The sequence below is a fragment of the Eucalyptus grandis genome, chromosome 5 (assembly GCF_016545825.1).
Source record: "Eucalyptus grandis isolate ANBG69807.140 chromosome 5, ASM1654582v1, whole genome shotgun sequence".
Taxonomy (NCBI): domain Eukaryota; kingdom Viridiplantae; phylum Streptophyta; class Magnoliopsida; order Myrtales; family Myrtaceae; genus Eucalyptus; species Eucalyptus grandis.
Window position 1 is genome coordinate 8,417,353 of NC_052616.1, and position 22,707 is coordinate 8,440,059.

The 22,707-nt window shown below is 41.6% G+C and overlaps 4 protein-coding genes across 6 annotated transcripts; all 4 read right to left on the reverse strand.

The window, feature by feature from the left end:
- Nucleotides 1-2,463: 2,463 nt before the first annotated feature.
- On the reverse strand, nt 2,464-6,864 carry LOC120286064 (amidase 1-like). The gene is made up of 9 exons (XM_039312912.1): nt 6,544-6,864; nt 5,609-5,761; nt 4,900-5,024; nt 4,691-4,816; nt 4,008-4,190; nt 3,660-3,807; nt 3,380-3,548; nt 3,009-3,143; nt 2,464-2,896 (listed from the first exon to the last, which is right to left on the reverse strand). The coding sequence occupies exons 1-9, from the start codon at nt 6,651-6,653 to the stop codon at nt 2,747-2,749; spliced, it is 1,299 nt and encodes a 432-aa protein (XP_039168846.1). The 5' UTR covers nt 6,654-6,864; the 3' UTR covers nt 2,464-2,746.
- Nucleotides 6,865-9,932: 3,068 nt separating this feature from the next.
- Nucleotides 9,933-14,356, reverse strand: LOC104431611 (amidase 1-like). Of its 3 annotated transcripts, none has more exons than XM_039312915.1 (10): nt 14,109-14,336; nt 13,627-13,826; nt 13,175-13,327; nt 12,508-12,632; nt 12,299-12,424; nt 11,631-11,813; nt 11,284-11,431; nt 11,002-11,170; nt 10,629-10,763; nt 9,933-10,515 (listed from the first exon to the last, which is right to left on the reverse strand). In XM_039312915.1, the coding sequence occupies exons 2-10, from the start codon at nt 13,707-13,709 to the stop codon at nt 10,366-10,368; spliced, it is 1,272 nt and encodes a 423-aa protein (XP_039168849.1). In that variant the 5' UTR covers nt 13,710-13,826; nt 14,109-14,336; the 3' UTR covers nt 9,933-10,365. The 3 variants fall into 3 exon arrangements, with proteins under 3 accessions (XP_039168849.1, XP_039168848.1, XP_039168847.1); XM_039312914.1 differs by lacking the exon at nt 14,109-14,336 and adding an exon at nt 13,918-14,079; XM_039312913.1 differs by lacking the exon at nt 13,627-13,826 and having other exon boundaries at nt 14,109-14,356.
- Nucleotides 14,357-20,019: 5,663 nt separating this feature from the next.
- Nucleotides 20,020-20,672, reverse strand: LOC120293535 (heavy metal-associated isoprenylated plant protein 34-like). The gene has a single exon (XM_039313159.1). It carries the CDS (start codon nt 20,662-20,664, stop codon nt 20,221-20,223), a length of 444 nt encoding a protein of 147 aa, XP_039169093.1. The 5' UTR covers nt 20,665-20,672; the 3' UTR covers nt 20,020-20,220.
- Nucleotides 20,020-22,440, reverse strand: LOC104432337 (heavy metal-associated isoprenylated plant protein 33). The gene is made up of 3 exons (XM_010044796.3): nt 22,106-22,440; nt 21,829-21,904; nt 20,020-21,657 (listed from the first exon to the last, which is right to left on the reverse strand). The coding sequence occupies exons 1-3, from the start codon at nt 22,133-22,135 to the stop codon at nt 20,678-20,680; spliced, it is 1,086 nt and encodes a 361-aa protein (XP_010043098.2). The 5' UTR covers nt 22,136-22,440; the 3' UTR covers nt 20,020-20,677.
- Nucleotides 22,441-22,707: the final 267 nt, after the last annotated feature.

The following is a 22,707-nucleotide window of genomic DNA, read 5'->3' on the forward strand; positions in this document are numbered from 1 at the left end:
TAGTGTCGACTTTTGTTGGCAATTTTTTTTTTTTACTTTGTATTTTCTAACAATAAAGCATCTAACAACACTCCAGTTTGTGCTTGTAATTTATATTAATTAACATCAACATAAGAAAAGGGGTAAAAGCCACCAAAAATCATAAACTATATTCACTATGATACATTTACCCTAAACTCTTATAGTATGGCACATTTACCATATACTATTTTTTTGTGATATTGAAAACCCTATACTTTTTTTTGTCACACAAAAAATCCCAAATTATTTTCTATGATACTAAATTTTTAGGGTAAATATATCATACCAATACAAGTTTGGGATTTTTGATATTACTAAAAAAAATTGGGATAAATGTGTCATACATATACAAATTTGGGGTTTTTGTGTTATAATAAAAAGTTTGGAATAAATGTGTCATACCTAATAAAGTTTGGGATATTTTGCATCTTCTTTCACCAAAAAAAAAAAGCTCATTACTTTATATTTAATCTGTTAAATCTGGTCATGGTACAATTTCCAATCCAAATTTTATTAGGGTTTCGAGAAAGTGGTGGGGACTTGTGGCAAAATATCTAATTCAAGGGGCCCCAAAGAAGAAATTTGCTAGTGGACAGTTCAACAACATCTTTGTTCAAAAGGCAGAAACTTAGATATTCAACAAAGGCACTTCCGATTATGGAGTTACAAGCCCAACTCTAGCCTTACCATTTCTGTGCCTTTTCGATTCCATCAATAATACTACCACGTTTCTTTAGCCCCATATGTTATGGAAAAACCCAGAGCCGTGGTCGTCTGGCTTTCGTGCTTTTTGCTGCATGGTGTTAGGTCCATTAAAACCGGTAGCTACCCAAAAGTACTTCTCGTACCATCGCGACGTGTGTCAAATCGCAAGGATTTTCTTCGTCGATATGCTTTGATGTTCGACTTCTCGCACCATTAAACCAAAGAATTTGCGTCGATACCGATCAATGTGAATTTGTACTCACGTCTTACTTAGTCGACAATGCTTTGATTGGGGATTTCATGGTTTTTTTTTTTTTTAATTATAACTTATGGTAGTTGGTTTGTCCTTGCATCATACAGTTCCGAGATCTGCCGGAATCACAGGCACGGCATTGAGGTGCTTGTTTAAAACCAGCTTTGTCGCGTTGTATTGCGGCCTTTTTCCACAGCTGTCTAACATCTTCCAAAGAACTAAAAGCGACTCTTCAAAGATCAAGCCAAGATGGTTGTTGTCCCATCTCCCTCCTAACTTAATCCCCACCAAAACAAAAGCTAATCCCCCACTAAAAATGTTGCGGATGGCCCAATTGTTCAAGAAAGGACAATAGAGGAAAAGAAAAGGTTTAGACCTAATTATGGTCAGAGCTAATTCCATCTAAAGAATCGATATGTAATCTTGAACAAAAATAGTGTCACGAAACCGAAAGCCAAAATTAGAGAGATTGATGCAGATTTTTGATTAGTAATATGAGCTATGGTACTTTTTCTAAGATATTGCACTCCCATTTCAACCAAAAGAATTCTTCAGTAAGAAAGGCACAAAACCTACCCAACAAAATGAAATCATAAAGAAGCTCTATATGATTGCGTTTGGTAACTCTTTTGTTCCCTGAAACAATTTTTACTTAGAAATAGGCTTCTTATTTTTTCTTTTTTCTTATTTTTTCGTTCCTTGAACGAGTTTCTGAGCATTCAAAATTGTTTGATAACTATATAAAATTTATATTCTCAAAATATAAATGCGTTTAGTATGATCATCAATTTCTTCTTCTTCTTCTTGACCTCGTAGTGGCAAGGCGAGGTTGCCAGCCATTGCCGTGGCTGGCGACTAGCTAGAGGAAGAGAAAAAGAAAGAAAAGAAATAAGAGAATAAAAAGAAATTGGTTTTAGCTTGATTCTTAAGTTATTCCAACGAACAAAAGAAGAGACATGTGGATGTAAGGGTACACATTTAAAAGTTGGCACACCTTTACTTATAGGGAAATATTTTTCAAATCATTCATTTTCTATGAAACGAACGAAATCTTAAAAGTCAGCAAATTTTTATTTATTAGCATGCCTTGTCACTGATAGAAAAGGTCGCACAAGTTCAAAACGACTTATTGAGATTGCTAAGCTTGAATTTATTTTTATTTTTTAACTTTCCTACTAAGATAATGAACTTTGATTTTGCTATCGATTAATGTTTCTTGACCATTAGAGAATCGTCATCCGAAGGCAAAAAACCGTTAGCCTTAGGATCGTCTCCCACGGGCGGCGGTTGAGAACACAAAACCCTCATCTCCCCATTAGAATCCAGAGGTCTCCTCGCCACACTCAGCAGTTGAAAATGGCTCGGGACGAATTTGAGTCACTGTCGGATGTCGACGGAAGCAAGGATGCACGTGAAGGGACGATTCGCATACATTTCAATGATTCATCGGGTCGAAAGGTTTGAATGCCTATATCGTAAAAAAGTAGAAGGAAATGTTACACACTCCTTATTCCTTACCAATATGACAGACTGCGCACGCACTTGGTTGCCAAAATGCTCAAAGTGTCACGATAAGCACCCACAAATTCTCTCAGAATATAAACGAGTGGGCTGTATGATACCAAGAACTTTTATTTTCTCAGCAACACAGCCTTATGAAAATCACAGAGTCCGCGCTACATTCGACCGCACACAGCATAAGTACAAGGATATCGGCCTGTAAATATAGCTAGAAGCATCTCGGGAAAAGGGTGAGGCGTGCATGCGTCAAACTGATTTCTCTACAATAGCAGCTTGCTCCTGAAGAGACTCATACAGCGTCTCGACGACGTCTAGCAGGAACCCATCGGCACCGTTTTTTGCCAGCAAGGATATCGAGATAGGCAAATTATCATGCAGCCCCATCGGTATGCTTACCTGTAAATGCAAATTGCAGATACTTAATCCTAGATTGCACAGAGGCGTTAGATTAAATTGAAACAGGGGTATGACGGCTTTAAGGTTGCATAGTGAGAGAATATTGCACAACCTGACAGAATTCTGATAAACCAGCAATGGAAAGCAAATTGAATGCCTTTTCAACGGAGACGTCCAGAGAGGATGCATCTGTTTGTAGCTTTGGCGGAGGCCCAGGAACCGTGGGGATTGCAAGGACACCGAAATCCTGTAACAAAGGCAATAGCACCTCATTCGATAGCACCTCATTCTTCTTTTATGATTTAGACTGCTCAAGATTGTTAAATAAAAACAGTATCCTTTGATAATTCCTCTGGTTATTTTGGTCAATTGCGTTTCTTTTGGGAAATCCAGAGCATAATGTTAAACATAGCAAGGAGCCAAGAACAGTGACAGAAGACAAATACGAACTCAAAGGCATGAGAGATGACGGGAGGGACATACCCCGAGTAGGGAAGTAAGAGCAGAATGTAATTCTTTCTTCACTGACCAACAGATATCAATATTTTCTTCAGTCAGCTCGAGGGCTTGCCTGACCCGTTCTGATATTATCGGGTCCAAATCGGGCTTGACAGCAGAAACCCAATCCTCGTGATGATTCTTGAACTCATACCTATGATTCAAGGTTAATTAGAATCCTTCTCTAGATAGTGGTTCTCTTCAATATCCCACACAATGATCAACTGAAATAAAATCCAACAAGGGTTCAGGTACACATCACCACCTCTGAAGTAACCGCCTTGCACTAGAAAGAGCTGCCAAAGATGGTATGCTGTCTACTTGATCCTCTTTTATTTGACACAGGAAAGAACTCAAGGCCGGAACGCTGTCTCTGATGTAGTCCCCAAGGACAGCATGCTTAATTATAGCACCTGCATTGATTCACATTGAGGAGCATCAGATACAAAAAGAAAAACTAGTTAGGGATTGGATATATATGAACTGAGAGATTATCCAATTTCAGTCCAGTTCACTTCCATCTGTAATGATCAATTCCTTCCACATTTCTGTGCTTCAGGACTGCATGTACAATTTGAGCTGTATCATTTACTCAAAGCTCTTATCTTCTTACCTCCGAATAATTTCTCCACTGATCTTACAAGAGCTTGAGTCAGTCGCTCACTTGGAATGTTTAAAAGCTGGAAACAATCTGTTGGAATAATGATCTGACTAGGTCTATTTGGATCTGCTTCAGGCAACTCAAGAAGAACACGACCAACCTGCTTCAAGATGCTCGGTTCCCTAGCAAACCAACCTAGATAAGACAGTAAACAAAGACGAAGTAAACAAATATTCATTTGCTAGTTTACAATGGGAGGAAACAAGAAAAGAAGCCAACAAAATAAATTCACACTAGTCATGAAGGAGTTTAATGTAAATACTCACAGGAGTGCAGAAAACTTGCATGAATACATGACACAACTTAAAAAAACAAAACCAGGAAGAAGGGTGAACCAGCCAGTTGGCTGCTGTGTTATCATTTGCAGAATACTTAAAGATGAAATTACATTGCAATACAAAACCTAGGAGAAAGGGGACAATCTGTTTCAAGGAGGCACACTTTTCACCACATTGAAAGTGCAAGATATTTCTTTCAGCTGCCCAATATATTATTTTTATAAAGAAACACCACTAATGTTAGAAATAAAATAAGGAAGCTAAAAGTCTTTCGCTGAACTTTCCTTCTTTAAGAAGCTGAAACCAATGACTATTTTCATCACAAGCTCGAGGCCATTGAAAAAACAGAATGCTCACCTACTGTATCCAAACTTTGTGCCATTGGAATGACTCCAACAGTGCTAACAGCATTATGTGAAGGCCGAAATCCGAGAATCCCACAGTAAGATGCGGGAACTCTTACACTTCCTCCAGTGTCGCTTCCTGCAATGGTGCAGCACTTTTAGCTTTACTCAGAAGGATAAACTGAGAAAATTTCAGAGTAATTCTAGGATGAAGTGCTTCACCCAGGGAGAAATCGACAAGCATTGCTCCTACTGCAACAGCAGATCCACTGGAAGATCCTCCAGGCACACGATCGGGTGCACATGAGTTCCTTGGTGTGCCGTAATGTTTATTCTCCCCAATTATGCTGCCACCATAAAAATAATCATTTCAGTGGATGATATGCCTCTCTTTAAAGCAGAACTTCCTGTTCAAGCTATTTAAGAAGGAAGAGACTACCCTGGTAAATTCTCAAGGTAGAATTCCTCAAAGTCGACCTTGGTGCACTATTGTATGTGATGCATTTATCCCATCTTTTCCTTGGTAAGCATTCCTATCTTAAGCTAACCATTCCAAGTTCAAAACAAAATACAGAAAAGAAAGTTTTCAAATCATGATGCCTCCTTCACTGGCAAGGCGAGAGGCTTCGTTCCAAGATTCAGAACTCTATAATCTGATCTTGGGAAGACTATATGAAATATGACTGCATCGCAGGTTGCCTAAAGTAGTAGAGCTGGTACAGAGTCTTTGGTAGCTCTAGCCATGCAATTAGTCTAGCTCATGCCCGATTCTCTCTGCATGCTAAGGCTAAGTGCAAGTATATACCTACCCTATCCTTGATTCATTGCATGCTCTCTAAACTTGACAGTAAGCCACAATTCTCGAGTTTGAGTTGTGTTTTCCAATCGCAGCAAAACTTCGAATTTACAAGCCAATTTCGCAGACACTAACCTGTATGCCATTTCATCCATGACAGTTTTTCCAACGCATGTAGCACCCGCTTTCAACACATTCAAAACAGCTGGAGCTGTGGAAGATGCAGGCGCGTGAGTCCTCGCCCAATCAGGATTTCCAAACCCAGTCACATGTCCTTCAATGTCCAAGCTGCACGCAGAATTCCGTATGAAAAAAAGATACAAACTTCAGTCTCAGAAATGGCCAACTACACAGCAGGAAGAATCAATTTAAAATTTCATGCCTTTTCACAGAAGATGCATGTATGAGTGGCGCTGGCATCGTGAGGAACACAAGGTAATAGTTAGATCTCTCCCTTTAATTCAGTCATAAGTGTAATCTACCAACATTCAATCACTAGACCAAGGATGAAAATCCGACATTTACAAAACGAAAACATATGGACAGAAAGAAACTTTCCAGCCACAAGTTAATCGAGCATATGCAGTAAGCTTTACCCGAGCCGTCTATGCTCGATGCTCTGTATTTTTTTCGAGAACTTTTAGGAAGAAAATGCGGCGAGCATTAAACACCTCGTCATCAATCAACATGGCGAGTGACATTTAAGGAATACATGGTACTGAAAACGACCACCTCCAACCCACCCCCCCCCTCTTCTCCTTTCTACGCCGCTCATGTCAGCTGATCACCTGGTATGTGAGTATCTTCTCATTGGGTCTTCGCTTTTTCATGACGAAAGTCGATACTTCACTAACTAATCCGAAGTTAACGACTACTTACTGACCAAACAACGCAAAACGGGCGGCAAAAACACACGGCTTAAAATCATCATCTTCCCACTTGATCGAAAAGAAGGAAAACTGAACACCCAGAAACCAAAGCTGGGCTTATCGAGAGAGAAACAGAGACTACAGTGAACCGTGTCGTGTCACGGTCGAGCGACAGCTGAGGAAGCAGTAGGAATCGCTCACATGTCCTTGACGGCGAAGGTGAGGCCGGCCAAGGGAAGCGAGGGAGACGGGGAGGGAGGCTTGAGCACGAATTTGCTCACGAAAGCGCCGTACTCCGGAGCCATCTCCATTCTTTTCTGGGCGTTAGTCGCTGTTTCTTGGTGTCACCAACTCGTGGGAAGAGACGATGGACAGTTGCAGTACAGAAACGAGGCTCCAATGTCCACGCAGAGCTTCTTGATCCAATCGGTTCTCACAGTAGAAATGAGAAATTTGCTCATTGGATGTTAACAAGAAAAAATGGTCCTTCGTTAGTGTATGTGGTGGTGATTTGGTCTTGGACTCTTGAGTGATGATGATAACTAGTCTTCATTAGAATTATTGAAGGCATGGGTCGAAATTGGTCCAGCCAAATTGACTTTTCACCTATTTTGATACATTTTCATATACAAATATATATAATAATCTTATATCCAACTCATCACTCGTCACTTATCCAACTGAATTCATAATGTTAATATACTTTCATATTTAATCCAATTTCATAAACTGAGATAGGACCACAGAATGAGTGAGCAAGTCATCATCGAGGGCAAGAGAGAGTCAAGAAAGTGGGTAAAATTTAAATAATGTGTAAACACATTTAACTCATATTATTTAATTTTGCAACATGTAATGAATCTAACACAAATAACAATTCAATCCATTAAATATGGACTAAAAGATTGATTCGTGACTCATTTTGATGGATCTATTTTCTAAGAAAGAAGGGCCGAAAACGGGCCGACCAGTGACTGCCTCATAATGGCAAGTTTACAATTTTGTCAAAAGATCAAGGGCAATCAACCGTTGTGAGTGGTGCGAGGCACATTCGGACCATCTTCTTCGGAAGACAAGCGTTTTCCTTTCATAAGAAGAAGGGTCGGGGCAACCATGTTTTTTTTTTTGGTAAAAGTAAGCAATATAATGGGGAGGTCAAAATGTATAAACAACACAGTTCCAAAAACTTGCACTCAAGATAAACATGCTCATTATGAGTGGAAGGAAGCCGCGAAAAAAAGCCAAGCAGCAACAACAAAACAACCAAAAGAAGGCCAACGACAAACAACGCCTGACAAAAGCAACCTAGCAACCAATGAGATGCCTACCCAATCGGACTACGATCAATGGAAGAGAAGATAATGGGGTCCACATCTCACGAGCGTTGCATCCTCCTGTTCCTAGCATAGTCCTCAACATTCTTGATGGTAAGAGCCTTGTCTTTGACGACCTTGAGGAGATACTTCTTCATGGCCGAAATAGACAGCGACTCCCCCTTGAAAAGAATATTGTTCCTATTCTTCCAAATGATGTGACAAAATGCCCTAAAGGAAAAACGGGCAATACATTTGTAAAGCTCCTTGTTGGAGAGCAAGGTAATGGCCAACTAAGAGTCTCCTCCCAAGTCCTGTTGGTCCAAGGAAGATTGCATCTAGTAGCCCAAAAGAAGTCAATACTCGAAGTAATGCGGCAACCAAAAATGAGATGATCAATAGAATGAAGCACCGAAGCGACATCAATCCTATCATAAGACATGAGAAGAGACTGTGTATGCAACCTCCACTTTGTGATGAGCCACAAGTTCAATTGGTATTAAGGCAGGATGGCATTACCTCAAATGAAACAATGCCAATTGACTCTAGCAAAACCGATCTGAGGCCACCGAGAACAAGCCCGTTGAGTCCTCCCTCCAACAGAACCGATCTTGGATTCCAGACAATGAGGGAAGCGGCGAACAATCTCTGATCTGATATCCCGTCCATCCACAGAGAAGAGATCAGCAACCAAAGCCTGCCTAGAGTGACTGGAGCTATAGATGAGGGAACCCATGAAAAATAAATTCAAAGGACCCCTGGGATGCTAATTATCAAACCGGAGTGACGCTGATAACCCATCGCCTATCCTCTAGTGGAAGTGAAGAAGGGCGACCATGTTTTGCTGTATATATTTGTTGATTTGTCTAATTATTTCATCTTGGGGGCAATGATATGCTCTCCAAGAAAGAAGGGGGCTGAAAACATGTCGACAGCCAGAAAATGGCAAACTTATAATTTTGTTGAAAATCAATGGTAAGTTAATTGTTCCACTTCATTTCGTAAGACTCAATTTTCGAACACGACATATTATCAATCTCATTCTCCAATTGAATCAACGGTTTAGTAGTTGCAACATTTGTCTCTTTGGCAAGAGACGCTATGTTCGAATCGAAGTAGGATGATATTTCCCCACCGATCAGTTTATATTCTCTAAATATATATGGCTCACTCATCGGGATTTGATGTATACTATATTGCAAAAAAAAAACTCAGACTGTATAACGTATAGAAAGGTACAAAACCTACCCAACAAAATTGAAATCCTAAAAGAGCACACACTATATTAAATGATTTTTTTATAATTGAAGAACATGTAATCTGACAACTTCAATTGTTGCTTTTTTAGCATAGCAGCAAGGTTTCTTATATAAAGAAATAACCTTAATGCAGCCGTTCATTCAGAGTAATTTAACTACCCATTACCCCCCTATTATGTGATACCTTTCCTTTATCGTTGAGTGTAGCCGCCTGGAGACCTTTTCTTTACATGATGCTGCAACTGTCTCTGTTCTCGCCGCTGAACATGTGGATATAAGGGTATACTTTTAAGTCGATACACCTTTATTTATTGAATTTTTTTTTTCAAATTATTCAATTTCCATGAAATAAACAAAACCTTAAAAATCGGTACACTTTATTTATTAGCACACTTTGTCATTAATAAGAAAGGTCGTGCAGTTTCAAGACGACTTATTGAGATTACTGAGCTTGAATTTTTTTATTTTTCTACTAAGATAATGAACTTTTTTTTTTTTTTTTGGTGAAAGGTAGTAAATATATTGAGGAGAGGCCAAAAGTACACAAAATCACAGTTTCAAAATTTACACTCCAAATGAGAAGATCAAAAGGAGTGGAAGGATGCCATAATGTAAAAGCCACGGACACACGGCACACACCCTACAACACAACGCCAAAGACAAGCACGGCATAGACAACCGGCATTCAAGCAAAAAGCGACAACCAAGGAGAAGAGTAGCCCACGGCTCCAAATTGAAGAGACTCCGACAAGGCTACGGGTCCCCGAAGAAAATGATCGGATCAATATCCCAACTTTGTTGCAACCTTCTGTTCCTAAAATTATCTTCAACATTTTTAAATGTTATAGCCTTGTCTCGAACCACTTTGAAAAGATTGATTTTCATGGTCGGGACTGAAAGAGGCTGATCTCTGAAGACGATGCTATTCCTAAGACAATGAACTTTGATTTTGCTATCATTTGACGTTTCTTGACCATTAGAGAATCATCATCCGAGGACACATGATGTCAATGTGATGTCCAACAAGTAGTGCCCCATCTAATGTAAGCCTTTCAAAGGACCCTTACAACGATTAAAAAGGAAAATAAAAATAGGTTAAGAAAGAAAGACGGATAAGCTTTAGCGACCCACGTGGCAGTCTGTCACGATTGCACAATCCAATCCGAAAATGGCGAGGTTTCACGACCTTAGTCAGACCTCATCCCTCCATTAGAATCAGGATTCCGACCTCCCCCTCTAGAACTTCCATCATCTCCCTCGCCGCACTCAGCATAAACAAGTGGGCTGCAATGTATGATATACAGAACTTTATTTTCTCAGCAACACAGCCTTACGAAGATCACAGAGTCCACGCTACATTCGACCGCACACAGCATAAGTACAAGGATATCGGCCTGTAAATATAGCTAGAAGCATCCCGGGAAATGGACGAGGCGTACATTGTACATACGTCAAACTGATTTCTCTACGATAGCAGCTTGCTCCTTAAGAGACTCATACAGTGTCTCGACGAGGTCTAGCAGGAACCCATCGGCACCGTTTTTCGCCAGCAAGGATATCGAGATAGGCAAATTATCATGCAGCCCCATCGGTATGCTTACCTGTAAATGCGAATTGCAGACACTTTAATCCTTAGTTGCAGAAAGGCAGTAAATTAAATTGAAACAGGGGTATGACAGCTTTAAGGATGCATAGTGAGAGACGATTGCACAACCTGACAGAATCCCGATAAACCGGCAATGGAAAGCAAATTCAATGCCTTTTCATCGATGATATCCACAGAGGATGCATCTGTTTGTAGCTTTGGCGGAGGCCCAGGAACCGTGGGGATTGCAAGGATACCGAAATCCTGTAACAAAGGCAATAGCACCTCATTCAATAGCACATTATTCTTCTTTTATGATTTAGATTGCTTGAGAGAGTTAAATAAAAACAGCATCGTTTGATGATTCCTCTGGTTATTTTAGTCAATTGCGTTTCTTTTGGGAAATCCAGAGCATAATGTCAAGCATAGCAAGAAGCCAAGAACAGTGACAGAAGACAACGACGAACTCAAAGGCAAGCGAGATGACAAGAGAGGGACATACCCCGAGTAGTGAAGTAAGAGCAGAATGTAATTCTTTCTTCACTGACCAACAGATATCAATATTTTCTTCAGTTATCTGGAGGGCTTGCCTGACCCGTTCTGATATCACTGGGTCCAAATCGGGTTTGACAGCAGAGACCCAATCCTTGTGATTATTCTTGAACTCATACCTATGATTCAAGGGGTTAATCAGAATCCTTCTCTAGATAGTGGTTCTCTTCAATATCCCACACAATGATCAACTGAAATAAAATCCAACAAGGGTTCAGGTACACATCACCACCTCTGAAGCAACTGCCTTGCACTAGAAAGAGCTGCCAAAGATGGTATGCTGTCTACTTGATCCTCATTTATTTGACACAGGAAAGAACTCAAGGCCGGAACGCTGTCTCTGATGTAGTCCCCAAGGACAGCATGCTTAATTATAGCACCTACATTGATTCGCATTAAGGAGCATCAAATACAAAAAGAAAAACTAGTTAGGGATTGGACATATATGAATTGAGAGATTATCCAATTTCAGTCCAGTTCACTTCATCCGTAATGATCAATTCCTTCCACATTACTGTGCTTCAGGACTGCATGTAAAATTTGAGCTAAATCATTTACTGAATGCTCTTATCTTCTTACCTCCAAATAATTTCTCCACTGATCTTACAAGAGCTTGAGTCAGTCGCTCACTTGGAATGTTTAAAAGCTGGAAACAATCCGTTGGAATAATGACCTGACTAGGTCTATTTGGATCTGCATCAGGCAACTCAAGAAGAACACGACCAACCTTCTTCAAGATGCTTGGTTCCCTAGCAAACCAACCTAGATAAGACAGTAAAGAAAGACAATTAGAAACAAATATTCATTTACTAGCTTACAATGGGAGGAAACAAGAAAAGAAGCCAACTAAATAAATTCACACTAGTCTTGAACGAGTTTAATGTGAATACTCACAGAAGTGCAGAAAACTTGCATAAGTACATGACATAATGGAAAAAACAAAACAAAGAAGAAGGGTGAACCAGCCAGTTGGCTGCTGTGTTATCATTTGCAGAATACTTAAAGATGGAATTACAGTGCAGTACAAAACCTAGGAGAAAGGGGACAATCTGTTTCAAGAAGGCACATGAAAGTGAAAGATATTTCTTTCAGCTGCCCAATATTTCATTTGTATAAAGAAACACCAGTAATGTTAGAAATAAAATAAGGAACCTAAGTCTTTCACTCAACCTTCCTCCTTTAAGAAGCCGAAACCAATGACTATTTTCATCAAAAGCTCAACGCCATTAAAAAAACAGAATGCTTACCTACTGTATCCAAACTTTGTGCCATTGGAATGACTCCAACAGTGCTAATGGCATTATGTGAAGGTCGAAATCCGAGAATCCCACAATTAGATGCGGGAACTCTTACACTTCCTCCAGTGTCGCTTCCTGCAACGGTGCAGCACTTTTAGCTTCATTCAGAAGGATAAACTGAGAAAATTTCAGAGTAATTACAGGATGAAGTGCTTCACCTAGGGAGAAATCGACAAGCATTGCTCCTACTGCAACAGCAGATCCACTGGAAGATCCTCCAGGCACATAATCGGGTGCACATGGGTTCCTTGGTGTGCCGTAATGTTTATTGTCCCCAGTTAAGCTGCCACCATAAAAATAATAATTTTAGTGGATTGTATTCCTCTCTTTAAAGTAGAACCTCCTTTTCAAGCTATTTAAGAAGGAAGAGACTACCTTGAAAATTACATTCTCAAGCTAGAATTCCTCAAAGTCAACCTTATTGTACTATTGTATGTGGTGTCTTTATCCCATCTTTTCCTTGGTAAGCATTCCTATCTTAAGCTAACCATTCCAAGTTCAAAACACAATACGGAAAATAAAGTTCTCAAATCATGATGCCTCCTTCATTGGCAAGGTGAGAGGCGTCATTCCAAGATTCAGAACTCTATAATCTGATCTTGGGAAGACTATCTGAAATATGACTGCATTGCAGGTTGTCAGTTAGTCTAGCTCATCACCGATTCCCTCTGCATGCTAAGGCTAAGTAGAAGTATATACCTACCCCATCCTTGATTCATTGCACGCTCCCTAAACTTGACAGTAAGCCACAATTCTCGAGTTTTAGTTGTGTTTTTCAATTGCAGCAAGACTCTGAATTTACAAGCCAATTTCACACACACCAACCTGTATGCCATTTCATCCATCACAGTTTTTCCAACACATGTAGCACCCGCTTTCAACACATTCAAAACAGCTGGAGCTGTGGAAGATGCAGGCTCATGAGTCCTCGCCCAATCAGGATTTCCAAACCCAGTCACATGTCCTTCAACGTCAAAGCTGCACGTAGAATTCCGTATGAAAAAACCAATACGAACTTCAGTCTCAGAAATGTCCAACTACACATAGCAGCAAGAATCAATTTAAAATTTCATGCCTTTCCACAGAAGATGCATGTACGATCGTGAGGAGCACACGGCAATAGTTAGATCTCTCCCTTTAATACAGTCATAAATGTAAACTACTAACACTCACTCACTAGACCAAGGATGAAAATCCGACATTTACAAAACGAAAACATATCGATGAAAAGAAACTTTCCAGCCACAAGTCAATCGGGCATATGCAGTAAGCTTTACCCGAGCCGTCTATGCTCGATGCTCTGTATTTCTTTCGAGAACTTATAGGAAGAAAATGCGGCGAGCATTAAACACCTCGTCATCAATCAACATGGCGTGTGACATTTAACGACAACATGGTACTGAAAACGACCAGCTCTTCCCCCTCCCTCCTCCTCTTTTTCTTCCTCCTTTCTTCACCGCTCATGTCAGCTGATCACCTGGCATGTGAGTATATTCTCAATGGGTCTTCGCTTTTTCATGACAAAGGTCGATACTTCACTGAATAATCCGAAGTTAACGACTACTTACTGACCAAACAACGCAAAACGGGCGGCAAAAACACACGGCTTAAAATCATCATCTTCCCACTTGATCGAAAAGAAGGAAAACTGAACACCCAGAAACCAAAGCTGGGCTTATCGAGAGAGAAACAGAGACTACAGTGAACCGTGTCGTGTCACGGTCGAGCGACAGCGGAGGAAGCAGTAGGAATCGCTCACATGTCCTTGACGGCGAAGGTGAGGCCGGCCAAGGGAAGCGAGGGAGACGGGGAAGGAGGCTCGAGCACGAATTTGCTCACGAAAGCGCCGTACTCCGGAGCCATCGCCATCTTTTTTCTGGGCGTCAGTCGCTGTTTCTTGGTGTCGCCCACTCGTGGGAAGAGACGATGGACAGTCGCAGTACAGAAACGAGGCTCCAATGTCCACGCAGGGCTTCTTGATCCAATCGGTTCTAACAGTAGAAATGAGAAACTTGCTCATTGGATGTTAACAAGAAAAAATGGTCCTTAATTAGTGTATGTGGTGGTGATTTGGTCTTGGACTCTTGAGTGATGATGATCATTAGTCTTCATTAGAATTATTAAAGGGGTGAGTCGAAATTGGTCTAGCTCAAATTGACTTTTCATCTATTTTGATACGTTTTCATAAAAATATATATAAGAATCCTATATCCAACTCAACACTTATCCAAGAAAATTCATAGTGTTAATATACTTTCATAATTTCACAAATTAAGATGGGAGTGCGGAATGAGTGAGCAGGTCATCATCAAGTGAAGGTAAGAGAGAGTCATAAAAATGGGTTAAATCTAAATAAATTGTAAACTCATTTAACTCATATTATTTGATTTTACAACGTGTAATGAATCTTAACACAAATAACAATTCAATCCATTAAATATGGGCCAAAAGATTGATTTATGACTCATTTTGATGGGTCTATTTTCCAAGAAAGAAGAGTCTGAAAACAGGCCGACCGCCTCATAATGGCAAGTTTGCAATTTTTCAAAAGTTCAAGGGCAATCAACCGTTGTGAGTGGTGCGGTGCACATTCGGACCGTCTTCTTCGGAAGACAAAGCGTTTTCCTTTCATAAGAAGAAGGGTCAGGGCGACCATGTTTTGCTGTATATATTTGTTGATTTATTTGATTATTTCATCTTGGGGCAACGATATGCTCTCCAAGAAAGAAGGGGCTTGAAAACATGTCGGCTGCCAGAAAATGGCAAACTTGTAAATTTGTTGAAAATCAATGATAAGTTAAATGTTCCACTTTATTCCGTAAGACTTAATTTCCAAACACAACATATTATCAATTTCATTCTCCAATTGAATTGATGGCTTAGTGGTTGCAACATTCGTCTCTTTGGCAAGAGATGCCATGTTCGAATCGAAGTTGGATGATGTTTCATCACCGATCAATTTGTATTCTCTAAATCTATTTATGAATTCGATGGCTTGCTCATCAAGATTTGATATATACTATGTTGCAAAAAAGCTCGGACTATATAACATATAGATCTACCTATTTCTGGATCCTTTTTAGGTGATAAATTTAGACATTGAGAGCATTTTAACCAAATCGAGCCATTCACTTTATTTCCTAAGTTTAGGCATGCCATGCACTTTGATCTGGACATGGTGCATTCATTTCATCATTTATGCCATCAGTCCGTTTGTGGGGCAATGCTAGTAAAGTTGAAGTTGGCACAACTCGTCCGGGGCAGCAGCCGCGATCAGCTGGACCCCAACCTCGTCCTCGCTACGTCGAACTGCAGGAGACCATCTTCAAACCGATGCGCTCCGATCACAATCGGGCCTTTCAGGCGCGACCCCCTGTCGACAAACGCCAGGCAGAGCGTCTCCGGGCACGCCTCGACCATGGAGTTCGCACCGAAGATCATCCAGACGGTGTCCTCACCTCGCATCTCGAATTTGATGATCGGGACTCTGGGACCGACCTGGGTGCTCGGGAACCTCGATCGCTTGTAACATGCCGGGAACAGCGGGATCGGTTCCGGGTGCCATCTCCGAGAGCTCGCTAGTGAAGAATCGAGTCACGGAGGCAAAAATGGAGTGCTCCAAAATCGCGTACGGTGTTGTGCTGCTGATCCTTGTTCGTCCATTGCCTGCTGAAACATGCACTTGCACTTGTGTTAGAAAGGTATGACTGATAAGAAAATAAATGCTAGAGTACAAAAATTTCATAATTTGGGTTTTGATTTTGGTATTGAGAACAAAATTTCTCAGAATTTAATAATCTTATCAGGTTGATTTAATGGTTAAGGATATGATTTGTTTGTGTGAATTAGGCATAGCGTGATATTTATTTAATTATCACACCATCAAGTGCAAACAATTCCATGTTTTGACTACTCATACCGGTTTAGACTCATGTCTTACATATTCCATTGGATTAATGTGGTATCTATCGGCTCAGGATTTATCTATCTAAAGTCAGCTTTATATAAAAAAATATTAAAAATATAATAAATAAATAAAATCTTGAAAATTTCAAGTTTGACTTGACGTTATTACCTAGTAGAGATGCGTTCAATGGGACAGGTTTCCGATTTATCCTGATCGATCTCACTCCGACAAAGTACTTCCCTCTCCGTCGGATGGTCAGCGGCATATAGAGCAATCCGCTTGAGACATCGACCCCGAGATGCATGCTGTATGGCCCGTCGCCAAAGAAGATAACCCCCCTGTTGTCGTTAGAACTCGCGCTGATTAGGCACGCTCTGGAGAGAGATGGACGTGCGGCCAACCCAGCGATACCTTGCACGTTGGTCGGCAACCAGCAAGGAAGAGGGCATCTAGGCGAAGTAGAACTTGCAGAATCGGATCGGCCAACCGGGGATCGAGCCACGAATCGTCAGGATCAAGAACATGTCTATTGAGAGCTCCGCAACAGCTCTACGCTTTGTCACGGGGTTCCCCTCCCCGTCAGGATGGAGGGAAGCTTAGGACTTCTTCTGTGGTTAGGGCTTAGCTGAGCTTTTAGAGAAAAACCCGAAACGCGGATCGACCTTTTTAGAGCTGCATACGTTTATCTTGCCAGCTTTTGTCGTCACGGCTTATCGATGCATGTTTTCGAATGCTGGTGAGAGATGCGGAGCTATAGTAGTTTCCTCCGCAACTGCAAGTGCCATGAATAAGTTTGTATTTGAGATGTTTTTGGTGCTCTAGATCATCATAAATGTGGTACTCAATTCGACTTTTTGCTTCAGTTCCGGATTCAAGTTATGGCCGCAAGGCTGTTCTCACTAACATCTTAATTAACAAGGTCCTTCAAGATCTATCAACGCTTCGTGGCAATGATCCGACAAGCTCCTTCCAAGTCGGCATAAGTCCTTGTCCCCAACAGTCCTAGATATCGAGCCGCTGAGGTTATCCAAGTGTAAGCACGCGCTCTCTGGACGCAGGATCATGAAGTTAAACTCGGATATCTCGTCGGCCAGTAGATCTTGCAAGACATTTACAGTATTCCGCTTCCTTCTTATCTTATACATTCCGTACTATACAACCGCCTTTCCAATTCTTACCGCATATGAATTCTGCAATAGGGTGGTGAAATAAGACCAAAGCTTCAAGGTATTTTTGATGGCCCTCTGCTACCTGTATGCATTGAACTAAAACTCCTTACGGTCCTACGTGCAACATCAACACAATCAACCGACGCAACCACCACCAAACAAAAATACACAATGGAAGCAATGAGAGAGGATTCAACAAGAGTAACGACGCCGGGATTTACGCGAATCCACTAGTCAATTTCAGTCAAGAGCACAAGAGATCAATCCAGCAAGACCCACAAAGGCCCAAGCTCCTCCCTGAAGCCAAACCCGCAAACTTTAAAATCAGAAAGCATGCGATACCACTCTCTAAGAACAAACACAACTCACTTGGAATCAGAATTAAGGTTGTAGTTGTAGAAAATCCTAAACCCCATTCTTCTCTCTCTTTCCTGCGTTGTGTGTATTATGTGTCTTTCAATTTCACAAGACCTTTCTGCTAGAAAGGGTTCTTCTAGTGAGATGAACACACTGCAGAATCATAGGCTCAACTCATGGGTCTAGCCCATTTAGCAAATACAATGTCCCCAAAGAAAGTGGTTCTAAGGCCAATGGGCCCTAAATTTGTTTCACTATTCTAAAGTCAACAAGGAATCCTGTTAATCTTCGTGATTGCCAAATGCAATTTACAATCGCGGGTTGGCCCAAGAGGAGATCATAGGTGAAAGGCATGTCCACATCGGTTGACGATGATTGGAAATTCAAGTTGAAACTTGTCAATGTAGAAGAAATCGTACTTTGATTGAGGGGAAACTAGCCCAATAAGGTAGAGACTCACATGTGGTAGAGAGAATGTCAAGTACACATGTGATTGGCGTTATGAAATATGTAGTCCACATTGGATATCGAGCTAAAAGGAAAAATCAATAACATAGTTTGTCCATAACTCAACTGCTTGTACTTTTCAGTGAAAGTGCCAATTAGATCGTCAAGAGGCTCGAGTTTTTGGCCTCCCCATTAGGAAGGTGTTTTTTTACCAGCTTTTGCATGATATGCATGTTTAGGCTTAAAGGCTGCACTTTGATTGACCTTCAAAACCAACACCTTTCCGACTTTACAACAGTTCGTGCTCTTTATTTATTAGTTAAAGCTCAAGAGGTGGTGCCTTCACATAGACTTCAGCATCTTACCTAAAAATATCTCTTAGAGAAAGCAGTATCAATCACAAGGCAACAAATGATTTAGCCTAATAAAGTCTCCGAGCTTCGCGATAAGTTTTAATAACACCGACTTTCGCTAGGGAATTTTTTTAATTTTTACTTTGTATTTTCTAACAATAAAGCATATAACAACGCTTCTAAAACGGTAAGCAGATGGAGGTCCCCCTAGTGGATCCAGTGGTGCTTGCAATTTGTATCAATTTACATCAACATAAATAAAGAAAAAAGAAGCCCAACACTTTATATTTAATTTGTTAAATATGGTCATGGTTAAATTTCCCATCCCTATTTTTATTAGGGTTTCAAGAGAGTGGTGGGACCTTGTGGAAAAAATATCTAATTCGATGGGGCCAAAAAGAAGAAATTGCAAGTGGACAGTTCAACATCTTTGTTCAGAAAGGTAGAAACCTTAGATAATTCAATAAAGGCACTTCCAATTATCGAGCTACAAACCTAACTCCAGCCCCACCATTAGTACCTTCGATTCCATCAATAGTACTACCACGTTTCTTTGGTCCTATGAGTTAAGGAAAAAGCTAGATCCGTCGTCGTTTAGCTTTCGGGCTTTTTCCACAATCAAAGTGCTGCGTAGTGGTAGGTCCATTACGACCGGCATCCACCCGGAAGCACTCCCCGTGCCATCGCGGCGTGCGTCGAATTGCCAGGATCTTCTTAGTCAAGATGCAATGAAAATTCAACTTCTCACGCCATCAACTGCCGACGAATTCGCACTTGATAATCTATTGGTGTGAATTTGCGCTCGTGTCTTGCTTAGTCGACGATGCTTTGATGGAGTAATTGATGAACTTCTTGACTAGCTTATGATGGGTTCGTTTGTCACGTCGTGGACTACAACTTTCCTGCTTTTTCCAGACTTAAGTGTCACATAGTGCCATGTCCATTAAAACCAGGTGTTCCCTGTCTCATCGCGACATGTTGAATCACGAGGATTTTCTTCGTTGATATGTAATGAACGGTCAACTTGTCACGCCATCGATTGCGGACGAATTCGCATTTGATACCCATCAAAGTGAATTTGCACTCGCGTCTTGCTTGGTCGGCGATGCTTTCGATGGAGGAGTTCATGGCTTTCTTGATTATGACTTCTGGTGTGTTGGTTGGTTTGCCCTTGTCGCATGTCGCATCGCATTGCGACCTTTTCCACAGCTGTCTAACACCTTCCAAAGAAAGGCGACCCTTCAAAGATCAAAAGCCAAGATGGTCGTTGTCCCACCTCTCTCCTAACTTAATCCCCACCAAAACAAAAGTTAACCCCCACTAAAAATGCTTGCGTATCGTCCAAATTGTTTAGAGCTAATACTCTTTAAGACTTCATCCAACGGCGGACAGCCGATGATACTCGAAGAATCGATATGTAATCTTGAACAAAAATAGTGTCACGAAACTGAAAGCTGAAATCAGAGAGATTGATGAGGATTCTTAATTAGTACATCAGCTATATGGTACTTTTCAATACCTTGCACTCTCATTTCAACCAAAAGACTTACCTTCATAAGTCGGACACAAAACCTACCCAACAAAATTGAAATCCTAAAGAAGCACTACATATAAGCTGCACTAGCATCAGCCACTAATTTACATGATGCTGCAGCTGTCGGTGTTCTCGTCACTGAACATGTGGACGTAAGGGTCCGAAGCCGGGGGCGGCATCGGCGGGACGTAACCCATCGGTGCTTGCGGCCGCGCGTACATCATCGGCTGGAACATGTTGTTGCCCTGTGCATGTTGGGCTTGGGCCTGTCGTTGCATCATCATGGCCATGTACTGCTGCTGCTGCTGCTGCTGCTGCTGCTGCTGGTGGCTGTACGGGTTCCCCGGGCCCACCCCTTGATAGTACCCGCCGTTCATCGGCAGTCCTTGCACGGCTGGCATGGGGCCCATCTGGCCCATTGGGTAATTGCCCATCTGGCCCATTGGGCCCATGGGCCCCATTGGGCCCCCAAAGCCACCACCACCTCTGGCCATGCCATGATTAGGGACATTCACGTCTTGGAGGAATCCAGGGTGCATCATATTCATTGCAAAGGCCCCATCACCCTTGCCGCCTCCTCCTCCTCCTCCTCCTCCTCCTCCCCCTTTTACCGCCACCGCCCCCACCACCTCCATTGCCGCCGCCGCCACCGCCGTGATTGCCGCCCTTGTTCTTCTTGCCGGACCCTTCATTGAATCCATCCTTGCCACCATGTCCTTGAAAGTCACCACCATTTTTGCCTCCATGTTTACCACCACCACCTCCTCCTTTGTTCTTGCCACCGTTTTTACCATCATTTTTCTTTCCCTCTTTACCCTTTTTCCCACCACCACCACCACCAAACATCTTCATCAACCCTTGTAAGTCGAAGCCGCTGCCCTTCTTGGCGGTTTTGCTGTCGCCTTTGCCCCCCTTGCCCCCCTTGCCGCCGTCACCTTTTTTATCGCCTTTCCCTTTAGCCCCTTGATGTCCATGCGCACCACCCCCACCACCCATCTTGGCTTGCTTAGAGAGAACATGGTGATGACCATGGCCAAACTCCTCCTCAAACTCCTCATCGTCGAATTCATCAAACTCGTCGCCGAACTCATCGTCAAATTCATCATCAAAATCATCCTCACTTCCCCCAAAATCATCCTCAGGCAAGTTGAACTTGACAGTCTTCTGTCCCTTAGCTGGCAGCTTCAGATCTTTAGCACCGCCCTTCATGAACTGCTCCAGCTGCAGCTGAGCCAGCTGCTGTTGCATATTTCCTCCCTTTTGCTGGTCTTTTCCATGATTACCCTTTTGAGACTTGTTGTCTTTGCCTCCTTTGACATTCTCCATCTGCAAGTTCTTGAATTGTTGGTTGAGATTGAGAAGGTTCTGGTTGAACTGGTGGTGGTTGTTGTTGTTGTTGCCGTTCTTGTGTCCTCCTGATCCCCCCCAGAGCTCCGCATGTTTCCCTGATTTCTCAAGCTTGGTGATGAGCGTGTACGGATCTACGGGACCGAGCACTGTTACCTTGCCTTGCTCCGCATCTATGCTAGCAGAGTACACTCCTAAAATTCAAACAGACAAAAAAAAACCATTAATTCCCCAGAAGAAGTCAACAGACTTTCACATCAACAAAAAAAATCCAACTAAAAGTACTTCAAAATTATAAATAAATAAAAAAATCACCGAATGGACAGAGAAAAAGAAACCAAAAGCGACGGGGAGTGGGTACGTACCCTCGGTCTTCTTCAGCAGTTTTCTGACCTTCTGCTTGCATCCTTCACAGTGTATGTTCACTCTGAGAACACACGTCTGCAAGCAAAACCCCCCAAAACAGAGACGAAGTTAGAACATTTCAGAATAATCTCAAGAACACGGGGAGAGCAAGATCTTGAAAAAACTTCTGCAGTCGTAATCAAGAACCAAGAACACAGCAAAAGACTCGACAAGACACAAACTTGGTTTCATGCTAATCAACCCAAAAAATCAAGAAAAGGGGTCGACAGGGTTTACCTGCATCTTCATGACATCTTGTTTACTCATCCTTTCCTTCTAATACAGAGAGAGAGTGCGTGTGTGTGTAAGTGAAGTAGTGAGCTCAGAAGAGTGAGAGGTTTGAGAGGTTTAAGAAAGAGTAAGGCGGTTGGTGCAGAGCATTAACCTCTGCCCTTTTCTTCCTCTTCCTCTCTCTCCTCTCTCTCTCTTCGTTTCAGATTTCTCTGCAATTCTGGACAATTTATGTGGAGCTTGTGAGAGAGAGAAAGGAGGGGGGAGAGAGAGAGGTAGAGAGAGGCGGTGGATTCAGCTGTAATGAGCAATAAACAACTCACGAAAACCGATATGGCTTTGGTTGGAAGGAGCCAAATTTAAATAAGAATAACAATAACAATAATAATAATAATAATAATAATAATAATTTGTTAAAGTCATCATGTCGGGGTGCATCATATCCCAACACTCGGAAAAGGCGAAACGCGCTTGGCTAGGGAGAGAAGGTTGGGGAAGAAGACAGAAATAATTCCCGAAGCAACAAGGCGCCTAAAATTTTAATTTATTGACCGTGATCTTTGAAATTTTTATATATATTTAATTTAATCCCTAATTTATATAAAATT